Below are 22,856 nucleotides of genomic sequence, written 5' to 3'. Positions count from 1 at the left end.
TCTAGTATTAACTGTAGTGAATTGCGGCATTTACTTTTCAACGTTCGTATCTGCAACACCTGTGAACGACAGTTGAGCTCGCCGGACTAATCTGCGGACTTATTTGCGAAGGTTTTCTGCTTTGCCCCAGACTGACAGGCCCCCGGGGGCTTCGCTCTCAGAGCTAGCATTGAGAATGACAGAGCAATTTCCTCTCCTCTTCCCCGTCTCTCCTCCTCCTCCTCAGATTTGGGTGCCAGGCCCCACCGGACGGTTTTCACGCGAGCCATCGAGGCGTGTGATCTCCACTGGCAAGACAGCCACTTGCAGCACATTATCAACGACGACCTCTACACCAACTACTGTTACCATGACAACACTGAAAATTCGCTCTTTGACTCTCGCGGCTGGCCTCTGTGGCACGGTGAGCAGAAAAAGACGTTTGCTTGACTCGGTTCTTTGTGTGTACGGCTGTAAGACAAAAAAAAAGTATGAATAGATGCTTTATGTGGAAGGAGAGAACAAGCGTTTTCAATGTTGAGCTCAGACGGACTTCTGCATGTTGCTGAATTTTTTTTGGGTTTGTGTGACAGAACACGTCCCCACGGCCTGCGCAAGGGTGGATGCACTGAGATCTCACGGTTACCCACGGGAGGCGCTGCGATTGGCCATCGCCATCGTCAACACCCTGCGGAGACAGCAGCAGAAACAGCTGGAGCTCTTTCGAAACCACAAGAAAGGTAAAACAACAACCAAAGTTTCACTCAAGTTTATATAACGGTTGTATGAAGGTAAACCACAAATGAACGTCTTCCGTGTGGGGACCCCCTGTGGCGTGGGGTTGGTGTCATATTCAGAGGGTGTTTTGCTCTTGTTCTCCACTGTCCTTATTAAAGAGTGGCAAAAAGGCCAAAACAACATGAAAGAGCAGTTTTAACAATTATCCGTACAGACTCAACAGTGAAACACAATATTCTGTGTGTAATGGTCAGGTTTCATGTGGCTTTGCCCTTCACTGAAGCTAAAGGTCCACTCATGGGCGGCACGGCTCGGGTCAATTGCATTTAAATGCAAATGATGGCTTGTTGTGGTAAAAGTGCCCACGCATAATTCCTATTATACAAACAAGGAGGCCATGCGGTGCGGATGGGTCCGGGACTTTTATGTAAAACTCTTGTGTGGTGATTTTTACAAGAGAGACAGTGTTGCTTTAGAAGGCGATGCTCTAGGGATCTAGACCGAGTTTGCTTACCAAATATGCTTCCCTTTTTTCATTCTCCAGACTTGCTTCATAAAGGAGTGACGTCCATCACTAATTTGGAAGGGTGGGTCGGTCACCCTCTGGACCCGATCGGGACTCTCTTCAGCACGCTGATGGAAACCGGCCGCGGGGATGAAGACGGACCGCATGGAGGGTTCCTGGACTTCTCGGGTACGAACGCATCTTCTCATCTTGAGTTTTTTGTTGATTTCAAAGGTTAAATGCATTTTTTAGACCCCTAGACACTCTCTCTTTGATCCTCACGTATACTTCAATCTCGGGTGAAACGATATGGTGTGTATTAAGAGTAAAAAGGAAAGCGTGTTTTATCTCAGCCTAGAAGTCGTAACTTTCCTCTTCCCGCCTGCATTTTTAATGCACTTTTAATTTTAATGTTTCTCTGTTCTCATCTCTTATTCATGAGCTTTGATTGGAGAGATGACTGGATCACAATCAGAGAACACGATGCTGCAATTATACACTATTGTTGCCTTTGGGCTGGGACGCGTTCTGATTGGCAGCAGGGCGGTGCGGGTGCTCGCCCGTCTCTTGCTCGCCCGCTCATGGAGGAGGCCAGGGTTAAAAATCCCTTCCACTGCTACGAATTCATTTAGGGGTCAGATGGGGACAAGATTTTGAGATCTCTTTCATTGCTTTATTGGGAACGCTGTAATGATGGTTGTAGATACAGTTGTGTGTGCTTCTGTTTTTTGTGCTCAGCTTGGGGTTTTATTAGGTATTGGGAAACAGATTTAAGAAAGGGGTGTGGAGTAAAAGTAAACCTTAAGCCTGTGGCATACTTCTTTTTGTGATACAACCGAAAAAACAGTATACTGCTTTGGGTTTTGACGCATGCGCATTACGACATATTGCAATACCTCTCCGGGCCTACAGGGGTCAGGCTTCCTTCTACTATCTTGAATCGATGCATCCAGGACACGGTCGCCAACTGGTGGTTAAAGTAATTACTGCAATCAATGGAATATGTGACCTGCGCAAGGTACGCAAGATAACCAAGTTCTGGGGGTGTGCGCACAGTACACACGTACTTTTCTAAAGATGAAATTTGCATCACGCGGACTGTACGCTGTCCCTCGCATTCGCTTAAAAAGCGAACTATACTTCAATCTTTGGAGCCCATCGTCCCATCACTCGTATTTCTGATCAGGACATTTCATTTTCATTAAAAGATTGATGCTTCTCATTATTATCCCAAAAAGAGTCGTCATTAGTTTTTATCATTATATTTATAATGTTGCAGTGCATTTGCCATGTCTTTAGGAGAGGTTGTATGGGTGGGGTTTGCTCAAAAGTCCTTTGGAAAACCTGTTTTAGTTTAGCATGTCTATAGGCTCCTATGCAAAGCATGTGTAGTTTGCCGGCAGGCCGTGGCTTTTGTTTGCAAGGTGACGTTTCACTTTCAGACTCCTCAGACGATTGAAATACTCGATTTTGAAGTATGAACTTAGATTTTTGCCAACAAATCCAGCCTTCTCAGTAGATGTATGGTTCGGATCATTCACCATCACTTTTTTTTAACTAACCACCGTCTCCATACAGCCAATTAAACAGCAGGATTAGATGCAGAGATCAACAACTTCTAACCAATAAGAAAGCTGGACGTGATGCAGAGTTGGGTTTGGATAGATTTGGTTGTAAGGTGCCGATGTCGTCACAATGATGTTATTGTTCACATTTATAAAATTGCGAAACCGCAATATGCAGCAATATGCGGCGATAAAAAGCTTAGCAATTATTGTGATAGTAACCCGTCGGTGTGTTTCCATCAGCTAACAGATCTAAATGTGACCAAAATATAATTGACCTCTGTCATTCAGAGGTTTAATGGAGCGTGCTTTGACGTGTCCCCCATCCAGCCCGGCTGCTTCATTAGACCTGACAGAGTTCATCTCTAGTTCCTCATTATACAAGCAGACCTGTCTGAGAATAATCCTCATATGAGGATCTCGCTACTGTTACGATTCAGTTCAAAGTTTTCCAAAATTACAATTGACTCTTCTTTCTCTTTCTGTAGCCGGCTCCATGAGCTCCAGCAAACACAGTGAGCTCCACTTGTTTCCGTCCACGCGCCGCTTTCTGGAAGAGGGAGAGTCGTATTTGGCCCTGGCGGTGGAGACTGCGCTGATGGGATTGGGTCAGCAGAGGATCATGCCCGACGGACTGTACGCCCAGGAGAAGGTGTGTCGCAACGAGGAGCACCTGATCGCCAAGCTGCAAGAGGTGGACTTGGACGACACCCTGGTCAAGATCTTCCGCAAGCAAGCTGTCTTCCTGTTAGAGGGTGAGTCTTTTTTTACATATTTACTCGATGAATGAACAACAGTTTTGTGGTTTTTCATTAACTGAGGTTAATGGCTAGCCTCAGGACGTTTGGGTGCAGTTCTGGAATGGGTCCTCCTGCGTCAGCGTGATGTCTAGCATTTTTGAGTGAGAATTTTGCACGGCTAAAGATGAGCATGTTCATCAACAGATATAAAAATGCGGTTGTTTCTATGTTTTTAGAAAGGTTTTATACTCCATTAAGTTTGGTTTCGGTTAGAAACGGCATCGTGGTGGATGAAGCAGTGTGTTGGTGTTGAGGGAAAACCAAACAGTGTTTGCAAACAGAGCTGGCGATGAACGCTGCTGGGTTGTTTTGTAAGAGAAAGGAGCTGATAAACTGATCCCGCTGTGTGGATTCATCCGCCCAGCCTTCACCAACAGCCGTCACGCCGGCACAATAAACGGGAAGGCACACATTCTCTTGGCTGTGGGGTTTTGGACAAATGTGAGAATCCATCAAAACAATAAGAGTTTTTTGTTTATTGAGTGTGCGTTGTAATGTGTGTTCAGATGTTGTGCAGTTGTGCGTTCTGAGTCGGCGTCTGGCGGGACTCTAGCTGATACACAGCGATGGGACCCGATGTCTTTCTAAAACATGATCACTAAAATAAAACCTTACATGTGATGGATTGATTTTCTGATAGAGCTGCTCACACCTGCAGTCATATGTTGCAAAATGGAACCGTGAACATAAAAATATTTGGTTTATTTTTTAATCAATATTATTTTTTTACCATGCTTGTTGATGTATTAATAACTATAAATATATGTTATAATAATGTTTTAAAAAATTTGTTTTTACTTTTACTACAAAAAAAAAATATTGTTGTGCTTTGAATGCTTCAGAAGTTCTCTTTAAGGATTTTGCTTTATTTAGTTCCTTGCATAGTTTAAATCTTTTGTATTGTACATTTGTTTGTTGTTTTGTTCAATTTTTATTAATTTACATACTGAAGTTTCAATAATACTTTGAGTGTTGTTCCAGTTGTATGTGCAACCATTTTTTAAATGTTTTGTATTTTTTGTATTCTTTAACTTTTCTGAAAAATTGTAATATTATTGGACTGTGAAACCAGTATCATGTATTGTACTGAAGCGTGCATATTTTTGTCAGAATCATTTTGTTTATGTCGTGAAACTAATAGAAAAAACATTTCTGTGTATTTAAATGTTGATGGTTTGTGTGTCTCTCCTGACGGCTCTTGTTTGTGTTTTTGGTGTTTGTTTCAGGTGGGCCGTACAGCGGTCTCGGGGAGCTCATCTACAGAGAGAGCGTTCCCATGCACACATTCGCCAAGTATCTCTTCACATGCCTCCTACCTCACGATGCCGAACTGGCGTACAAAATTGCACTGAGAGCAATGCGGTGAGTTTCCCGCACGAGTGACATTTCACACCTTCCCGTCCACCTACAGTAACAAACTCACCCACGGCCGGTGTTTACTCATTCCGAGAGTTTACGGTTACATCTCCTCTGTTTTTACAGATGTGTGTGTGTGTGTAGGGTGTAGGGAGGTTATCTGGGGCACGGTTTAATCAAAAAGCGCCTTTTGCTTGGAAAACTGCTAAATAATTCATGGCCGCCGAAAATGAGTTTTTGAAAAAGTGTGAATAATAAATATGTGTCGTTGAGTCTAATTTGGGCTGCAGAGGTAAAGCTGCACTTTCCTTTTATCATACACACACTGTGTGTGTGTCAGCTTTAGTTTATTATGCACTCCTACAAATCTCTTTAATATGTATTTTAAATATTTAAATGAATTCTTTGTCAGCACACGCACAAACAGTCTCTTATATAAAGACAAAACTCCTGTACAGCAAAAGAAGCCTAACTGTACACTTCCAGCAAGAAATGCTTTTTATATCTTGTTGTTTATTCACATCACATCTGGTTCAGATTATCGACGGCGTTCGCAGATATACATTTTCCTGTTTTGAGCAACCAACAAAAATCCTGTTACCAGATCTGACTGGTATTATGATATTTTGATGGGATTATCTTCACCGGGGATTCGCAGCTCGGCGGCGTTGAACGCGGATCCGCCTAAATTTAGCCGCGGCAGAGGCTTCAGAGTCAGTATTGACTTTCTCTATAAAAAGCCTGTGTATCAGACCTGGACTGATCTCCTCGACATTGCCTTTAAAAATGATCCAAATCATCTTATTATGAATGAACACTCATTCAGACATGATCGGATAGATTGTTAGTGGCGCTTATGTACATCTGTCTGCGTTTCTGAAGATCAAGTCTTTTTGTGTCATGAAGGTTTTTCAGACTTGAATGCCAAGTAATGGCCAATTTACGGGGTCAGACTCAACAAAAGATTTAACAAAGCACGCTCATTAGGAACACAAACAGTCGACTTTAGAAATAGTGTTGACCTCATTGCAGTTTTTGCATAGTGCATGGTTATTTTCCAAACAAGTCATTTAATGGAAAGAGACACAAATTGTGTTTAAGGTTGTATGACATTTTGAGAAGTGTGGGAGTTGTTGCCATGAGCGAAGAGAGCATTTCTAACAAAAATGCCTGTTTGAAACCAAAAGAACATCAGTAGGATTCATCTCTCTTCTCTTTGTGTTCCAGGTTACCAGTGTTGGAATCCACATCTCCTTCTGGCGACATGTCTCGCCCTCACCACATAGTGTCAGTCGTCCCCAATCGCTACCCGAGATGGTTCACCCTCAGCCACATCGAGTCTCAGCAGTGCGAGCTGGCCTCCACCATGCTCACTGCCGCCAAAGGTTAGCCCATCGCACTCTCCGCGTCCATCCGTCATGCTCATGCTGCAATTACTCTGACAACGGCGCTGTTTGCTTAATGGAAGCCTTTGGACCGCATTTCCTGCTTCCAGCATTCACATGACAAACACACAGGCCATAAAACCAGGGTTTGGAGAAACGGCAAGCTCAGAGACGTTTGCTGTGTTATTTTTAACATGCGATCACGCAGCAATGCGGAGAGCTGAAACGGGGGATCTCAGTCTGTGATCTCGTCCCAGACTCGAGAGTTTTGAAGATTTCCGCTGTCGGTTTCTTAGCATCTTGCTGATCAGATCGGCACTGGTGCTGACTCATGGACTCATTATGCTGCGAGCTTGTGTGTGTGTGTGTGTAGTCGGGGGGGATTTTGGGCGGTTAATGTTTCTCCAAGGTCACTGGTGACTGTTTGCTGTGTTTACAAAAATGGCAAGTCACATCACATTTCCATCACTCGTGTGAATCTGTTTGAATTAATCTGTTATATCCCAAGAAATATTTACGAAATACCAAAAAAAATCTGTTTTCCTGGCGGTGTGGGGTGGACATATAAGTACTCACAAAATAACAAAAACATGCAGTAAGAATACTAAATCGACTAGCAGTAGCCTAGCGGTATAGTTGCTATTAAGTAAAAAAAATACAACTTAACAAAACACCCGGATTGCGTTAATTATGATATGCAACTAAAAATGATTTGCTAATGTGTTTTGTTAATTTTTGGTGGCATTAAAGCAGTCCTGCGTGGTCGAAATAGTAAAACTAGTGAAACACATTGGTTATTTGTATTGCATACTTTTGTAAGGTTGTTTGTCTCATGACATCATTTTGCTTCGTCGTCGGTGTTTCTAGGTGATGCAAGAAGGTTAGAGACAGTATTAGAGTCCATACAGAAGAACATTCATTCGTCCTCTCATATCTTCAAACTGGCGCAGGATGCCTTTAAGATAGCAACGCTCATGGACAGTTTACCGGACATCACTCTGCTGAAGGTCTCTCTGGAGCTGGGTCTTCAGGTATCCACGATCTATCCCAATATTAAGTGTCTTACTCCGATATTCAAGTTTTGCTGACGTCTTCTGTTCTTAATACCTCGCAGGTAATGCGGATGACTCTGTCGACGTTAAACTGGCGACGGCGCGAGATGGTCCGATGGTTAGTCACGTGTGCCACAGAAGTCGGTAAGTTGGTGAATAGGATTACTAAGACACTTCTTTCACACTGGTAATTTTGGATGTGTCATAACCCCCTGTCTCTCATGTGTGTCTGCAGGGGTCTACGCCCTGGACAGCATCATGCAGAGCTGGTTCACGCTTTTCACGCCCACAGAGGCCACCAGCATCGTTGCCACCACCGTCATGTCCAACAGCACCATCGTACGGCTCCACCTGGACTGCCACCAGCAGGAGAACCTGGCCAGCAGCGCACGGACGTTAGCCCTGCAGTGCGCCATGAAGGACCCTCAGAACTGCGCGCTGTCGGCCCTCACACTCTGTGAGAAGGACCACATCGCCTTCGAGACGGCCTACCAGATCGTGCTGGACGCCGCCACCACGGGCATGAGCTACACGCAGCTCTTCACCATCGCGCGGTACATGGAGCACCGCGGGTACCCCATGCGGGCGTACAAACTTGCGACGCTCGCCATGGCCCACTTGAACCTGAGCTACAACCAGGACACACACCCGGCCATCAACGACGTGCTGTGGGCGTGCGCGCTAAGCCACTCGTTGGGTAAAAACGAGCTGGCCGCCATCATCCCCTTAGTTGTGAAGAGCGTCAAGTGCGCCACCGTGCTGTCGGACATTTTGCGGCGCTGCACGCTGACCACGCCCGGCATGGTGGCGCTGCACAGTCGCAGGAACTCCGGGAAGTTGATGTCATTAGACAAGGCCCCGCTAAGACAGCTCTTGGACGCCACGATCGGGGCCTACATCAACACGACGCACTCGCGGCTGACACACATCAGCCCGCGGCACTACAGCGAGTTCATCGAATTCCTCAGCAAAGCCAGAGAGACTTTTCTCATGGCGCACGACGGACACATTCAGTTCACGCAATTCATAGACAACCTGAAACAGATATACAAAGGCAAAAAGAAACTCATGATGCTGGTCCGAGAGAGGTTCGGCTAGCATTTGACATGGTGTCTCAGTTCAAAGCGAAGAGAAAGACGTGGAAACAATGCGACAACTGAAACAATTCGAACCACCGCACCGGTATTATGTGTATAGACTTCACGCAAAAAAAATCATGAAAAAATGAAAAAAATGGAACGTTGTCATGTCTGTGGAAGTTTGTGTGTGTGTCCCTTTTATTTGAATGAGAGCGTGCGAAAGAGTGGAACGGTCGTTTTGGTTTACACACTGAGTATATGTTGTCCAGTGGCGAAGGTCCACACAGCACTCCAATTCTCTCGGTTAAACATTCACAGCCTCAAAGTGAAGAAATATGGCTTTAAACCAAACAACACCTCCATCCTAAGTGACGAGTACCTCATATGGCTTCAGCTTTACTCCTCTCTGAACCAGTGTACTAAAACAAGTGTTAGAAAACCATGGCAAAAAGTTAGGGACTCTTCTCCCGTTCCTTTGAGTTTTCAGTTTAGCAGGCTAATCGCGCAGCTTTGCAGTGCTGTTTCGTCCGAAAGCATGTCACACACACACACACACATACGCTTCAAACCCATTGCTTGAGCTTGTGGAAACTTAGCGACTGTCGACAAACATTCTCAGGGATTTCTATTTGAAAACGAGAAAAAAAAAAAAACGGAAAAAGACACAAAATGGTCATGAACACAAGAGTGAGAGCATTTTATTGTACTGTATATATGATAGTATATGTCTGAATATTGAAAAAATGTATACGTTAACTAATTTATAAAAAGAATATTCTATGTAATGCAAAATACTTGAAGCTGCAGTACCTTGGTTTTCAAACGAAACATATCAGAGGGACTAAACGCGGGCCTCGGGCTCTGTTCGGAATCTGCGCCGCTTACTGCGCAGTATATACTGTCGACTTTTTCCTTCATGTTTCTTCTTTGTTTTATTGAACAGTAGGCATTACATCACCGGAGACATTTCAGACATTTTTGTCACATGACCCCATGCTGTCATCTTTGAAAAATACGCTATTGTATTTGAAAAAATGTTACGTTACGAAAAATAGCTAATACGCTATTTTTCAAATCCAATTTAAAATCACAGTCATTCTATGCATTCAGATGATGTGTACAGTATACGCACTATAGTACAGTAGCGTGCCATTCCGAACACAGCCAGCGCTGTCGGGGCTGGAATCGGGCAGTGAATCTGTGTGCTGGGTATCTATGCAGCGCCACCTACTGCGCTCGATCGGGACAGTCTGCCAAATTCAGAGCAGACCCGAACGGACGGGACGGCGGTGGTTCGGACGGACGCCCAGCGAAGCAGCGAGCCTTAGCATTAAGAATTGGGAATGCAAGAAACGCGGGCCAACGTGCCTCAAAAACGCCTAGAAATGTAAACTCAACAGTATGGATGTTGACGCAGACACGCAGAGCGATTGGCCTGGCGATGCTCTTGTTTCTTTCCACAATAATCGAGAGTCACCACGACGCTTCATTTTTATGCACAATAACATGTACATGCCTATCTGCTGACATCTTAACTTTGTGCAGGACAGAAAGTTGCTGTGCAGGTCTGACTGTTCAAACGTTTTTTAATCCCTTTTTCCTTGTTGTTTTATTTTTGCGTTTCTTTCGAGTCGTTCCCGTAGGGTTTCGAAACGAAAACGGCCTTCTTTCTTGCCTTGTCTTAACGCTTTAAAATAACCAAACTGGAGTTCTAACTACCAAACTTGTTCATTAAAATGAAAGCCAACCGACTTGGGTTACAACTTCACTGTCTTTAATTTTAGCTGAATGCTTCTGTGCTTTAAAAAGCAGGTTTCCTACGTTTTTGTTTTGTTTTGGTGCAGAAACGTTGATGAGTGTCCCCTTCTTATAGAGGTATGTCTGTAGCTCTTTTTCTTTTCGTTCGTTTAGGAACTGAAATATAATTTTCTCCTTTTTATTTATTATGAAAGGTTCAACGATTGTACTTCACCCGTGTCAACATGCTCATGAAGTTGAATTTAAGATTTGATACACCGATATCAATTTATTTATGTAACTAAATCACTGTTTTATAAACTTGTTAATGATTCAACATTTTTGTTTTAATTAAAATTAGTTTTTTGAGAGGAAGAAACTCATTGCGTTGTTTGTGCGCACAACACGATGCCTCGTACATTTGACTACATTTGCAATAAATGTTCTTTTTTTAAGATGTTCACATCAACATTGCTTCACATTACTTCAATGTAAAAACTTGCGCACCACAAACATGATTATGATACATGATTTTCATGTTAATTCAACCGTTTCACAATGTACTTTTTTCAAAGTTACATTTATTTTTATATTTTAGTTAATGATTGTAGTGCATCAAGTTGAACTTATTTCACTTTCTTGCTAAGGCAATCTTTTAATGTTATTTAGGCAGATATTTTAATTGATTTCAGTTCAGAGGAATGTTTCAACATGTCTTTGCTTTTCTTAATTATAAAAACCCTGGTTTACAATATATTGAGCAAAAAGAACTTACTTTAGTTACTACACTTGCTTCTGTAAGAGCCATTGTGAACAGAAATGAAAAACTGATTTATGTAGAGTCTTAAATCATCAATATTGTTTATTAAGTAACTCTTGAACTTCTGTTCCGAGTTAGATTTGCTTCAGGATTTACACTTTGGTCAATTTCACATGGCAGTTCCACAAAGACTTCCCCCACCTTTGTCTAAACAGGAGGTAGATATGCTGACGGCAGTGGAAGATTGACACAAGTTATTCCTTCACACTTGGAGTATAAAGATAAGGTTGAACACAATTATAAAACACAACAGACCCTCAAACACTCGAGGATAAACTTACAGCTGTTGCCATGGTTTTGAACCATCAAGATGTGAATTGAGGAGGTTTGGAATACATCACATATTGCCCTAAAAGCTTGATCATTTTAATTTGTCGTTTTATTTATTTTTTGCCATTTCAGTTTAATTTTATTTCAGTTTAAGTTTAGTTTTGGTTTCAATTCAAAGTTCTAGAATCTAGAGCGTAATTTCTAATATTCATTAAGTTAAACGTCTTTAAATATAATTTAAGGAGATTTTTTTATTTCAACAGAAATTTTCTACGTTTCTGCTCATGGTCCTTTCCCCTATCTCTCGTCCCATAACTTAATATAAAAGGGCCAAAAAACCCTCTTGCTGTCTGTGTTGGTTGTAATAGGCATAACGTAAACATCCGTAAAGTACACACATATATTTCCATACATATTTACAAATTGTAATGATTTAAAAACTGAATAATGTAGAGTGAACACCATACAAACGTCACCGTGTCTTTCAGAGCTAGACAATAGGATAAAAAGGCTTAAAACCTATTGGAAAGGATGCGGAGATTCTCATGAGTGTTTCAGTGTTGTTCTGGTGTCTCTTTATCAGCAGTAATGGGCAGATGGGATAAAGACCCGTGTTGACCAACACTCATCTCTCTCTCTGTTTCTGAGAGCACAGATGTACAGTCAGCCAGACCATCAGACCCTTTGGAAGAACAAACTGTGTCGGGTTCTGCCATAATTCCCATGATGCACTTTCGGGCCTGTGAATGTTCCTGCCAAAGCTGAGCTCAACAGGAGGCCGGGGGTTTCAGCGGTGGTTTCCAAGTTTTCGAGTGAAGACGGTGACAAATTCAAACTTTGTGACTATCAGGCCTGACACGACACGCAGTTGACCAAAGACACCGGATACGGCCCTGTCAAAAGTAATGGCAAAGAGACAAGTAATTGCTCACACACAGGCTTGAATGTTTGCCGAAGATAAAGGTTCTTTGTTAAACTATTGCATGAAAGGTCACGTATAGTGGAAAAGGTTTGACGGACTTTGAAAAGGTAATAAAAGAGATCTTTTGAAAATCTATAACTAAAGCCTTTGCTGCTTAAAGTTTTTCACTTAATATTCTTGATTTTGTAACTTCAAAATGCTAATGAGGATGGAAATGATTTACTCATAAACCTTTCTCGCCTGATGTCCTATTAATAAAATGACATTTTTCTCAAGCTCCAGTGATAAGAAATCTTTTGCGACGGCAGCAGCGTGTGGTTCACTTCCCGTACAAGAGGAAGCGTCGGTTGTAAATGTGTTCTGTTGACGTGTGTTGTTAACACAGATGTTTGATTCTGAGCAGTGGTTAACTTTGATCCTTTATCACACGACAGCCAGACACCAAACACCCTACAACGAGTCCAGACCCGGCCGTCTGGACGAGACCTTTCACAGCCGCGACGGGAAATAGAAGTGTAAAACAACGAACGACACGTTTCCACACACAACTCACAAAACTTTCCCTAAATATTCCAGAGACATTCCTAAGGTGGAGAACATCTACATCACGCCATCACGTGTCTAAATGAACCGGATCAAATGCAAAAAATGTAATAAAAAAAACCACCTAAGAGAACCATTCCAGATGTGTTTTTATTTTGCTGTTCTTTATATATTTCAAATATATCAAACTAAGATGTTTTCTTGGGAACAGTGTTTTGTTAATATATTTTTTCTGTGTCCCCTTTCGATCATGGATATTTTTTTATTACACAAGGTTCTTGATGACATTACCCCGCAGGAAATGACGTCATTGTTGCGGCTGTGCAAACAACAGCAAAAGATCAGTGAGTATGAGCAAAGGATTCAAGGAATTCTGTCATTATTTGTGGTGATTTTTTTGTCTCACTATAAAACATTACATCATGTTAATAAGATACACAAAATATTATAAAAAATTTGATTTTTACTATCGTTGTTTGGTCATTGACCCAATTTGTTCATTTGAATAGTTTCCTTTTCACAAAAACTTTTTAATGTGTAGCAGTTTATCTTTGCTCTTAAATGCCGCCGGCCATAATGAGAGACCATCAGAAATCACTGACCACTACATAAGCTTCTCATTTTAACCATGCAGCTGCCATTGTTTGCTCTTTTGGAAAGACTCTTTCCATGTGAGGGCTTTGAAGGCAACCTTCTGCACTTTCACATTCTCAAGATTTTACTTTTCAATTATGCATGAGTTCACCTTTCACGCTCCCTGTAATCTGTTTCTCTCACGATTCGACAGCTTTAAACTAATCTTTCTATTAAGGAAAGCTCGTGCTGCATGGAGAACATGAACATGCCTGGCCCGGTTTTCAGAAGTCAGAAGTGTTTTCTGCTGGTTTTTGTGTTTAATCTATCATAGAGGATTATGTGATATTTTATCAGAATAAAAGCATGTTGATGCAGAGCTTTGCAGTCATGCGCAGAAATCTCATTGGCTTACATGATCAAACCTCCTTGCATCCAACAGCAATGTGGAAGACTGACAGCGTGACAAGACACATGAATAAAAAATTCAGGTGATCACATAAAAAAATATTTTGAACTTTCCTGGATGCATGTGTAAATATAAGGCTACTGCTGTATTGCATTGTAGTGAATATGAACTTGTTTTCTTTAATGTACTTGAGGTCTGAAAAAAATGCAGAGCATCTGTTTTGTTATTCTCGCCTGTTTCTCTAGTTTTCATTTTCTGCAAAAAAATTTGAATACATCAAAAATATTTATAGTTGAAATTTGGGAGAAACATTGTTAGTAGGTCACAGAATAAAACAAAAATGATCATTTTACCTAAACACATACCTACACTGTAAATCTACACTGTTATTTTATCATACAGATTTTCTGCATAAAATGCAAAAAAAACAAATTGTACCTTTCTTTCCTTATGGGGGAAATATGGAAAAAAAAAAAAAAATTGAAATACGGTCAAAATCTTATTTACAAGAAAACGGGGAAAGCAATTTATTATCTTTGTGTGTGTCACCTTTTGCAGGGTGTTGTTCCTAATGTCCCGTCAGGGCACTTTAAAATAAACCCCCAGGATTTTAGATTACATTGGCAACATAGAGAAGCGTAGACTGTGATAGCACACAGTTCACCTCAGCCGTGGTGTCCTTGAGAGATATGACTCTATAATCCATCTGTTTCTCATGAGAACATCAGAAATGAGTTGAGAATTCATGAGTCGAGCTTACTTAACTCAGGTGTAACATAGAGCACAGACGCAGCTGTCTGACAGATTAATAATCTTCCTCTCAGACTGCATGCCCTGTCTACATTACCCATAGTCTACATTACGACCAACTGATGTATATTGCAAAGAAAAATGATATCTGACTGACATGACTAGTTTCAATGACTGGCTATACCTGTGGTAGCAATATAATTAGATAGTACATTTATTTTTAGGTATTATAATATACTGATATTGTAAATAATCTTGATATTAATAACCTATTCTGTTGATACTATGATAATATTGTAAAATAGTTCAGCGTTATTATCTGGATGATACTTTTCTTTCTTCCTACACTTGTATTTTAAGTTCGATTCATTGTCCAAAAAAAGCATAAAACACAAAATAGACCAAATAAAAGTTGCATTTGACGGATAGCATTATTTATTTATAATTCCAGTAGTTTTGAAATATTCCAAAAATTTTCAAAATGGATATTGTTACAGCACTAAAATATTGTATGAATTGTTTTAGGTAGACTGGTATGGTCAAATTAATAACCTATAGATGATCAATATTCTAATAATACTACAGTATAATAATAGTGTTCATAATAATTTTGTTGACACTACCAAATTTCTCTTCCTCCTTAGAATTGTATTTTAAGTTTGATTTATTTAAAAAAAATAGACCAAACAAAAGTTGCATTTGACTGAGTATTATTTATTTATAATTCCAATAGATATTGAAAAAAATCCCTAAAATTGTCACAATAGATATTGTAACAGCCCTAAAATATAGTTAACATAGGTTCCATAGAATCTCAACACAATCTCATAGAAATTCATGGCTATTACTGATGTTTAGGGGTGGAGCTACAATTATATATTTTTTTCAATCTAATGTTTTTGTATGATTCACAAGTACAAATTTATACAAAAATTATAACGTTTTCCTGCAGACGTCCACTTTTATCCAATACAGAAATCATAAATAAAACAGAATGAGTGTTCTTGTTCGTAATCATGAGCAAATAAATTGTTAACAGATATCAAGACGATTGAAACGAAGATGTGTTTTTGGTAAATGAAGCTGTGAACAGAATCTCAGATGCCCTTTAAATTCATTAACTTAACTATTGACCCTGTGATGTAAAATGTCAGTCTCCTCGAGAGAGGGAGATTTCTGTGTTCTTGGCAAATGTGATGTTTTTTTTCTGCAGTAAAGCACCAGCGTTCTCCCCTGGGCGACGAAGAAACTTTAAGACTAACAGGCCTGCTGGTTTTTGAAGCCTGTGTCCCCATCGCCGGGCTTCAAAGTCGATCTCGCCACAGATGCAGCGTTAACCCAGAGATTTAAACAAGGTCTTTGCGAGTTCTTCTTATATCTAAAACATCTACCCGCATGTGATACATTGCACCAGGGTGTTTGTGACCTTTTCTCTGGAGATGAAAGTCTCAGCTCACACTTTCATCTAAAGTAACAGCCACCAAGATTTAAAGCCACCGTCGCCTTGTGTGTGGTTTTTTCTGGAGTCTCTGGACAGCGTGTGACGTCTCGACTATAAAGACAAGGGAAAATGTCACAACCGTTGTCAAAGTTTTCATAAATGTCACTGCTGAGGTAAGGAGAAATATTGACGGACAGTTCATCGACAAGGGTTGATGTCAGTACAGAAATAAGTTATAGGCATCATTTCAAGCATAACACTTTTTTTTCGAACCGGTTTACCAAATCAGAACCTCATTATTGTTGCAGTGCATCATGGGATTGACAGGTCACCTTGGGAGTGACAAGAACACCTTGGCAACCACCCACAACACACACTGTTGCAAATTAATATACAGTAGATTGTAGAGGTAAAGTCATCAGGATTTGGGTACATTTTGTCTTCAATTATACTGAGTTTTGATCGCAGACTTGACAAATCTGAGCTCAGTTTGACACATTGTTGACATCTCTTCTGAAACGCCGATGACAGAGACTCTCAGGAGAAATATCTGAGACACACATGAGACTTAAACAACAAACTCAATGCTCAATGGCCACTTCTTTGTATGACTTTAGTGTCTCTGCTGAAGTTTATATGAAAATTAGGTCTTAGGTCTTCTCATCCTCCACAATGTTTCTTCTTCTCTGTGAAGCTGCTCTCTGTATCTCCGGAGAGACTCTGGTACTCTCTCTGATTTATTTATCTCAGAAAAAATGCCCTTCCCTCACGTCCCCGGTGGATTTCTATAAATGCCTCATGAATACCTCCTTTTATTTTTATTTATGGGCCAGGCTATTATAATTGAATAGTAATTAATACCGTCAGTCCGCGGCACTGTCCTTTACATAGACCCTTGCAGGTGATAAATGGGGGCCATCTATTAAGCCACCTAACAAGCCGCCGGTTCCTTGCGACGTCCCTGATTAAAGTATCATTCCTCCGCGCTCATTTCACACCAAAAGGGCTCTCAAATTCATTTAGAAATTGCCCCCGATAACGTCGGACGGTTCGCCGGCAAACCTGACCACTCAGTAAAATAGATCTCTTGTACGATTCATAATAGATGAAGAAGAATCGAGGCCATTAATAAAACTGATAACTTCATTTAGGCATTGTGAATTCAGAGGCGTTTTACCAGAGGGCCCCCATTACTTTTTATTGTATTTAAAGGAGACATAATTAATGTCCGTGATCAGTGAATTTCCGAAATACCTTGACAGAGCAGGTTATTATGGGCATGACTGATATTCTCATATTCAATTCTGCTCACTTTTGTAATGTTTCTTTTTAATTGCTTCTTAAAGTGACATCACACTAAATTATGTGGGGCAGAGGTTTAAATGTTGGCTTGTTTATTCAATGCAAGAACAAATAACACCGGTAGCATTTGATAATTGTGCAATATTTTACCAAATCCCCATGCATTGCTTTTACTTAAAATTCCTTAAAACTTCAAAATTCTATTTTTTTATACTGTTGATTTATGTTGTTGTTGTCTGTTTTACAGAGACACACAGGCACGTTCTTTGTCTTAGCCGCCATATTGGGAAGGGCAATTATCGGCACTGCAATGACGATTAACACAGACACACCATAAACCAAAAACACACACAATATGCCATTAGGCCTATATCAACACTTTCTGTATAAATACAATAAATGACATAAGCTAACGCCTTCACCTACCCCAACCCTAAATCTAACCTATATATATAAAACATATGAATAAACATGACAAAGAAAATGCGGTATTGAAGTGCGCATGCGCAGTGGGGGTAGCTGTATCCTAGTAGCTGCACTGTCCAACTAAAATCCGTCACTTGTATTTCCGTTTTCGACTGAAGTGTTTTGTCTCTGCTGATTATTTTGTTGCGTTTTTCTGCCCGGTGAGGTGCGAGCCACTGAGACAATAAGCACCTTCTGTTCTGCTCCACCTGTTCCGTGACAGGCAGCCGAGCAGGTGTGCGAGCGCGGGCGTGTGCGCGTGCTGTAGTAAACACGCAGCGCGGGCTCCCGAATGACAACGCGCTGACAACCGCGCGCAAGCGCGACACAGAGGAGTGCACGAGCATACACGCACACACAGGAACTCCGGTAACGTCTCAATTTATGTTGAATTTGAACAGCGTAGGAATGAGGGCCTATTTTATACGTATGGATGCGGTTGCGTTGTGAGCACGTGCACCGGTTGTCACATTTGCGCATGCTTGAGTCAGTCGAGGTGGCAATTTTTTTATCTCATTTTGGAACCTAAATATATATTCTCTGCTGTATTCACATTTTGACATACACACATAAAATACTGTGTCATATGTGAGTTTCCTAAATACACTTCGCTGATGTTCAAATTCACAGAATGTAGTATTGACCAGTGCTCGAATTGAGGGGGGGGGGGCTGGGGGGCTCCGGGACCCCCCATAAGGCATTAGGGACCCCCATAAGAAGTAAAAATTAGACTTTGGGGGGTCCCTCAGATATTTGTATTTGAGTAAATTATAATGACAAATGTGATATATTTTGTGAATTAATTATTTACAATAATTTATGTTGAGTTTGTTTATGGGCTAGTTGTCATGTCTCTTTCAATTTGAAACGCCCCGACCCACGTCTAAAGACCCCTAAGCAGGACAGTGAAAGAAGCCTGTTCTTTTCTGTAAGCCTGTTTTTAATAAATAGTATATAGTTATGCATATTATAATCAAATATATTGTGTTTTTGTATAAAATGTATATTGCGAGACTCACCCCCACCCAAAAAAAGTCTTATGAGGGGGACCCATAAGACTTGGTTCAATTCGAGCACTGGTATTAACTATAGTAAATTGCTGAAATGTAGTAAATACTGAAGTATATTTTAATATTTACTATGGTATTTAAGACTTTTACTACAGTTTACTATATTAAATGCTGCACTATTTTTATCATGGCAATCGAACGAGAAATTGACTGTAGAATAAGAATAGTGCTACACACAATCGTATAACACCGGTCGCAAATAAAAGTTGCGTCACGTCCGGTCTAGACACGGACGTATGTAAAAAATGTTTGAATCAGAGCTGCTCAAGTGAATATTTTCATAGTATTGCATGTCAAACAGATTCTGTGTAGTTTTGAGCTTTCAATAGGCCTAGTTCAATCTCCCCCCCGGCAGGAGAGAAAACTTGATGATGAAAATCATATTCAGTTTGTTGTCTGACGGCTTTTCGCTGTGATGTTATGACGTGACCCCTCCTGTTAAGCAAACTATTAGGGCCTAAGTGTCCATTTAATACACATAACCAGCACAGCAGCTCACATAAAGCTTCATTAACAAAAGCATGTTTGGAGCAGCAAAAACACAGCGCACATATAAAGAAAGAAGTAATTACTAGAAATTAGCTGAACATCTGCTTGTGGTTTTGGGTTACCCTGAGATTAATTAAATGAAATATGGAGATTTCTGCTGTGTGTGTGTGTTTAAACTCATCAGGCGGAGACGCTTCGCTCTGGACACATTGAACTGCTGAGATGGAATGAGATTTCAAAGCTCCTGCTGGTTTGTGAACTGTGGACGGTGATAGTTCTGCTCCACGATCCCGCAGAATAACTTTTTTTGTTCTAAAGAAATCAGTTTCTTTTTTTATAGTCTTAAGAACCTTTTTTAATTTAATAGAAAGAATATGTGGATGTTTAAATGTTATTTTTAGAATCACCTCAACAAAGAACATTCATTTTTAAGAGTGCATATGAAATGAGAAACATTCACGCCAAACATCATTTTGACATTTTTTCTTCCATTTAGCAGACACTTTTATCTCAAGTCAGATGAGGGAGGATTCTACATTTACAAATGCCATAGAAAAGCCCTTTTATTGTTTCATTAAAGAAACATGAACATCCGAAGAACGTTTCCATTTCACAAAAATGTGTTGCAGTGGAAAAGGTTCTTTAAAAAGGTAAGACATAAATAGTTCTTACCATTACTGAGTAAATACTGTAGTCGCTTTTTCTATGGCATCACTGTAAAGATCTATGGTAGCACATTTTTAAGTGTATTTTGAGCATCATATTTGTTTACAGACATCTTAAATATCAGTAAATATAAACAGTAAATATCACAGCATCATCAGCTGAATGTCATTTTGACGTCTAATGTCCACTTAAGACAGTCTTCAAACTGGAAACAGTTTTTTCTGGTTTCATTATTTGTTTTACATGCAAATGAACAAACATGTTGACTTTTTAAAGCACATAGCGTCTCTGTTTGATGAGACCTTGTGTTTCCATGTTGTGATTTTTTTGTCTGCGGGTTATTACAAATATTTAACAAAGGAAACAAATTAAAATGAGCATTTAATTAAAATATGGTATTTTTCCATCTCCTGAATTCAGCTGTTTTGGAGATCTGGCGATGAGATGCAGGTGTGTTTCTCTTGTGATCTGTGTTCATTATCATTAAAGCCTTGATATCGTCTCCTGCGTTAACCAATGAAATCTCGAACCACACACACACACACATACACTCTCGTCAGTTGTCTGTTTTTTTGTGTTATGTGGCCAAACTTGAGCAGTTGTCGTATCTGTGTATTTTATGTGTCTATCATATGTTCCTCTGAGAGAGTATTGCTGTTCTGTACTCAATCTGTGCAGAGAGCTGACTTATAAACAAGATGATGATGTTTTCATAATAGGTTGCAGAAATCGCAACTGGACTTTAACGATGTCAGTATGAAAAGAGAAGCAAAGCAGTGAAGGCATGTTGAGAAGGAGTTGGAGCTCTTGTGCACTAGCCATCAGTCCAGATAATAAGTGAGGACACACACACGTGCACACACAGATGAGGTTCAGGCAGGTCTCAGTGGCTCTGATGGACCCATCAGCTGCTGGTGTGACAGGTGTCCCCTCGACTGGCACGCAGAGGTGATCATTTTCTGCCGCTGTATAATAGACCATTGTTCCACATTACAGATCCATTCTGTTGTTTCTCTCTTTGTCTCTGCTGCATGCGGATCATGTCAAAATGACGGGGTTTATGAGATGAGCGCATGTCAATGTAGTAATGTGTCATAATTGCTAAGAAACTCCATGGTTTTGTTAAAGTCACACGAATTTGCAGAAAACTCTGGCCTACAGTCAGAATAACACTGTTTGGTTAAAATCCAGTGATAATCCTCAGTGACATCAGTGTATTTAAAAAAAAATGAAGGTTGGCCGTTCATTTGGTTTGTATGTATTTTTGTGCATAGAATATATGCGTAGACGCTTCATTAGTAGCTGTTTTTATGGGCCGATATAGATAGGTCGTCCTCCATATTGGACAGTCACACGCTGATGTGTCTGCAACGATGTTTTAATATCAAATGTTAAGTGTTGTTGTGAGATAAACATTAATAATCAACTAAAACTATACAAGATGAAGACTTACACAATGTTAAAAAGTGACTAGTTACAAAAAACAGTATATTAAAGGTGGGGTTAACAAGCTATTTCATGCAAACTGACTTTACTCTGTCAAACGTGCTGGCTTCTCATGCTTTACATGGTCAGCCTGTCAAAAAAACGAGTGTGTGACGTAGAATTTCTGTGCTCGATACTGTTATGTGGGAAAAGTAAAGTTTTGTTACAAGGTTCTTAGTCCCTTATAGATGGTTTCAGAGTGACATCATAAACAAAGATTATTTCTGATAACAAGCAAAAGAAAGCGAGAAGAACCAAGACAAGCTTGGCTAAACTTGTCTCCACAATATTTTGAATTAAGACTGCGATGCAAAGTTCAACTGCTAGATGGAAATATACCATACGGTTTCTTTAAATGCGACCAAACTACAGGACACACTCAACAAGTCGTTTATTTAATGCAAATATTACACATTAAAATAATAACATAAATGAATATAAGCATAAATTAAATGAAACAGTTATATTATTAGACACTAGCCAGAAACAGACTGGAAGTTAACTCCAATCCAAGTGCGCGTGTCCGATGAATCAGCGCGATTCACGTCAATCAGCGAGAGCATGGCCATCAATGTACTCCGTTTGTTATGGATGTTCAGTTGTCTTTGTTTGCTCACTACATTTCGGTGATGGATCATGTTATGTAAATGGCGGATATAACACAGGATTTGGAGATCGTTGGAAACTGATAGATGGTGGTCCCAGCGCTAAAAGATGCCGGACATGAACGGCATGAGGTAAGTGAAACTGAGTCATATGTCTGTGAATTGTTGGCAGTCGGCGCCTAACGTGGATTATGTCAACAAAACAAATAACAACAAAATAATGTGATGATGTTTTGTGTGCTCGTGCTGTGGTTCTGCCTCAGCAACCAACGCACAACCCCACCGCCCACAGGAGCTCGACTGTTTTCCGAAATAATCATAGTTTTTGAAAGTATGTCATACTACTCTATAGGTAGCCTACTTATGATTAATATGCGGTAGGGAGAAACTGTGTGTTACCTCCACTTAAAGATAATAACACAAAACAACGCTTTTCTCATCTGTAAAAGGTTTTCGCATATTTTCAATATTTTTTTATCTCTCTATATCTTTTAACAACCAGAGGCTGTGAAGTGTTGAACGTTTCAAGATGGTGGATGTGTCTGGAGCAGGAAAAATTTGGCATCTACACATATATATCTCTGTTTTTGTGTGCTGTTGATAGTGATAAATCCAGTCTCGTTCATCTAGTTCATTAGATGACAGGTTTGCGTGACTAAACTAAATTTCCCATAAAATTAAAAGATAATCTAATGTAAACAATGTGATCCATCAATTTGTAAATCGTACTGTATGTGAAATATTGTCTTCTTTCTGCCACGGGGACAGATGTGCATTTCATCAAAAATTATGTGAAATACATGTTTTAATTGACTTTTCAATGACAGCTGAAGTTCATTTTGCACACCAG

At 40.3% G+C, this 22,856-nt stretch overlaps 1 protein-coding gene across 1 annotated transcript in view; it reads left to right on the top strand.

Moving 5' to 3' along the window:
• The window catches only part of zswim6 (zinc finger, SWIM-type containing 6), a 54,225-nt gene extending 41,742 nt beyond the window's left edge, over positions 1 to 12,483 (top strand). Inside the window, exons 6-14 of the mRNA XM_056736469.1 lie at positions 227 to 403; positions 573 to 719; positions 1,262 to 1,411; positions 3,276 to 3,542; positions 4,814 to 4,949; positions 6,171 to 6,328; positions 7,196 to 7,359; positions 7,443 to 7,524; positions 7,616 to 12,483. Coding sequence (XP_056592447.1) covers positions 227 to 403; positions 573 to 719; positions 1,262 to 1,411; positions 3,276 to 3,542; positions 4,814 to 4,949; positions 6,171 to 6,328; positions 7,196 to 7,359; positions 7,443 to 7,524; positions 7,616 to 8,478 — 2,144 coding nt within the window. The 3' untranslated portion in view covers positions 8,479 to 12,483. The remainder of the gene's footprint in view (positions 1 to 226; positions 404 to 572; positions 720 to 1,261; positions 1,412 to 3,275; positions 3,543 to 4,813; positions 4,950 to 6,170; positions 6,329 to 7,195; positions 7,360 to 7,442; positions 7,525 to 7,615) is intronic.
• Positions 12,484 to 22,856: the final 10,373 nt, after the last annotated feature.

Source organism: Triplophysa dalaica, chromosome 22 (genome assembly GCF_015846415.1).
Source record: "Triplophysa dalaica isolate WHDGS20190420 chromosome 22, ASM1584641v1, whole genome shotgun sequence".
NCBI classification, from domain to species: domain Eukaryota; kingdom Metazoa; phylum Chordata; class Actinopteri; order Cypriniformes; family Nemacheilidae; genus Triplophysa; species Triplophysa dalaica.
Note: the sequence above shows the minus strand (reverse complement) of the source record. Positions and strands in the feature narration are given on the sequence as shown.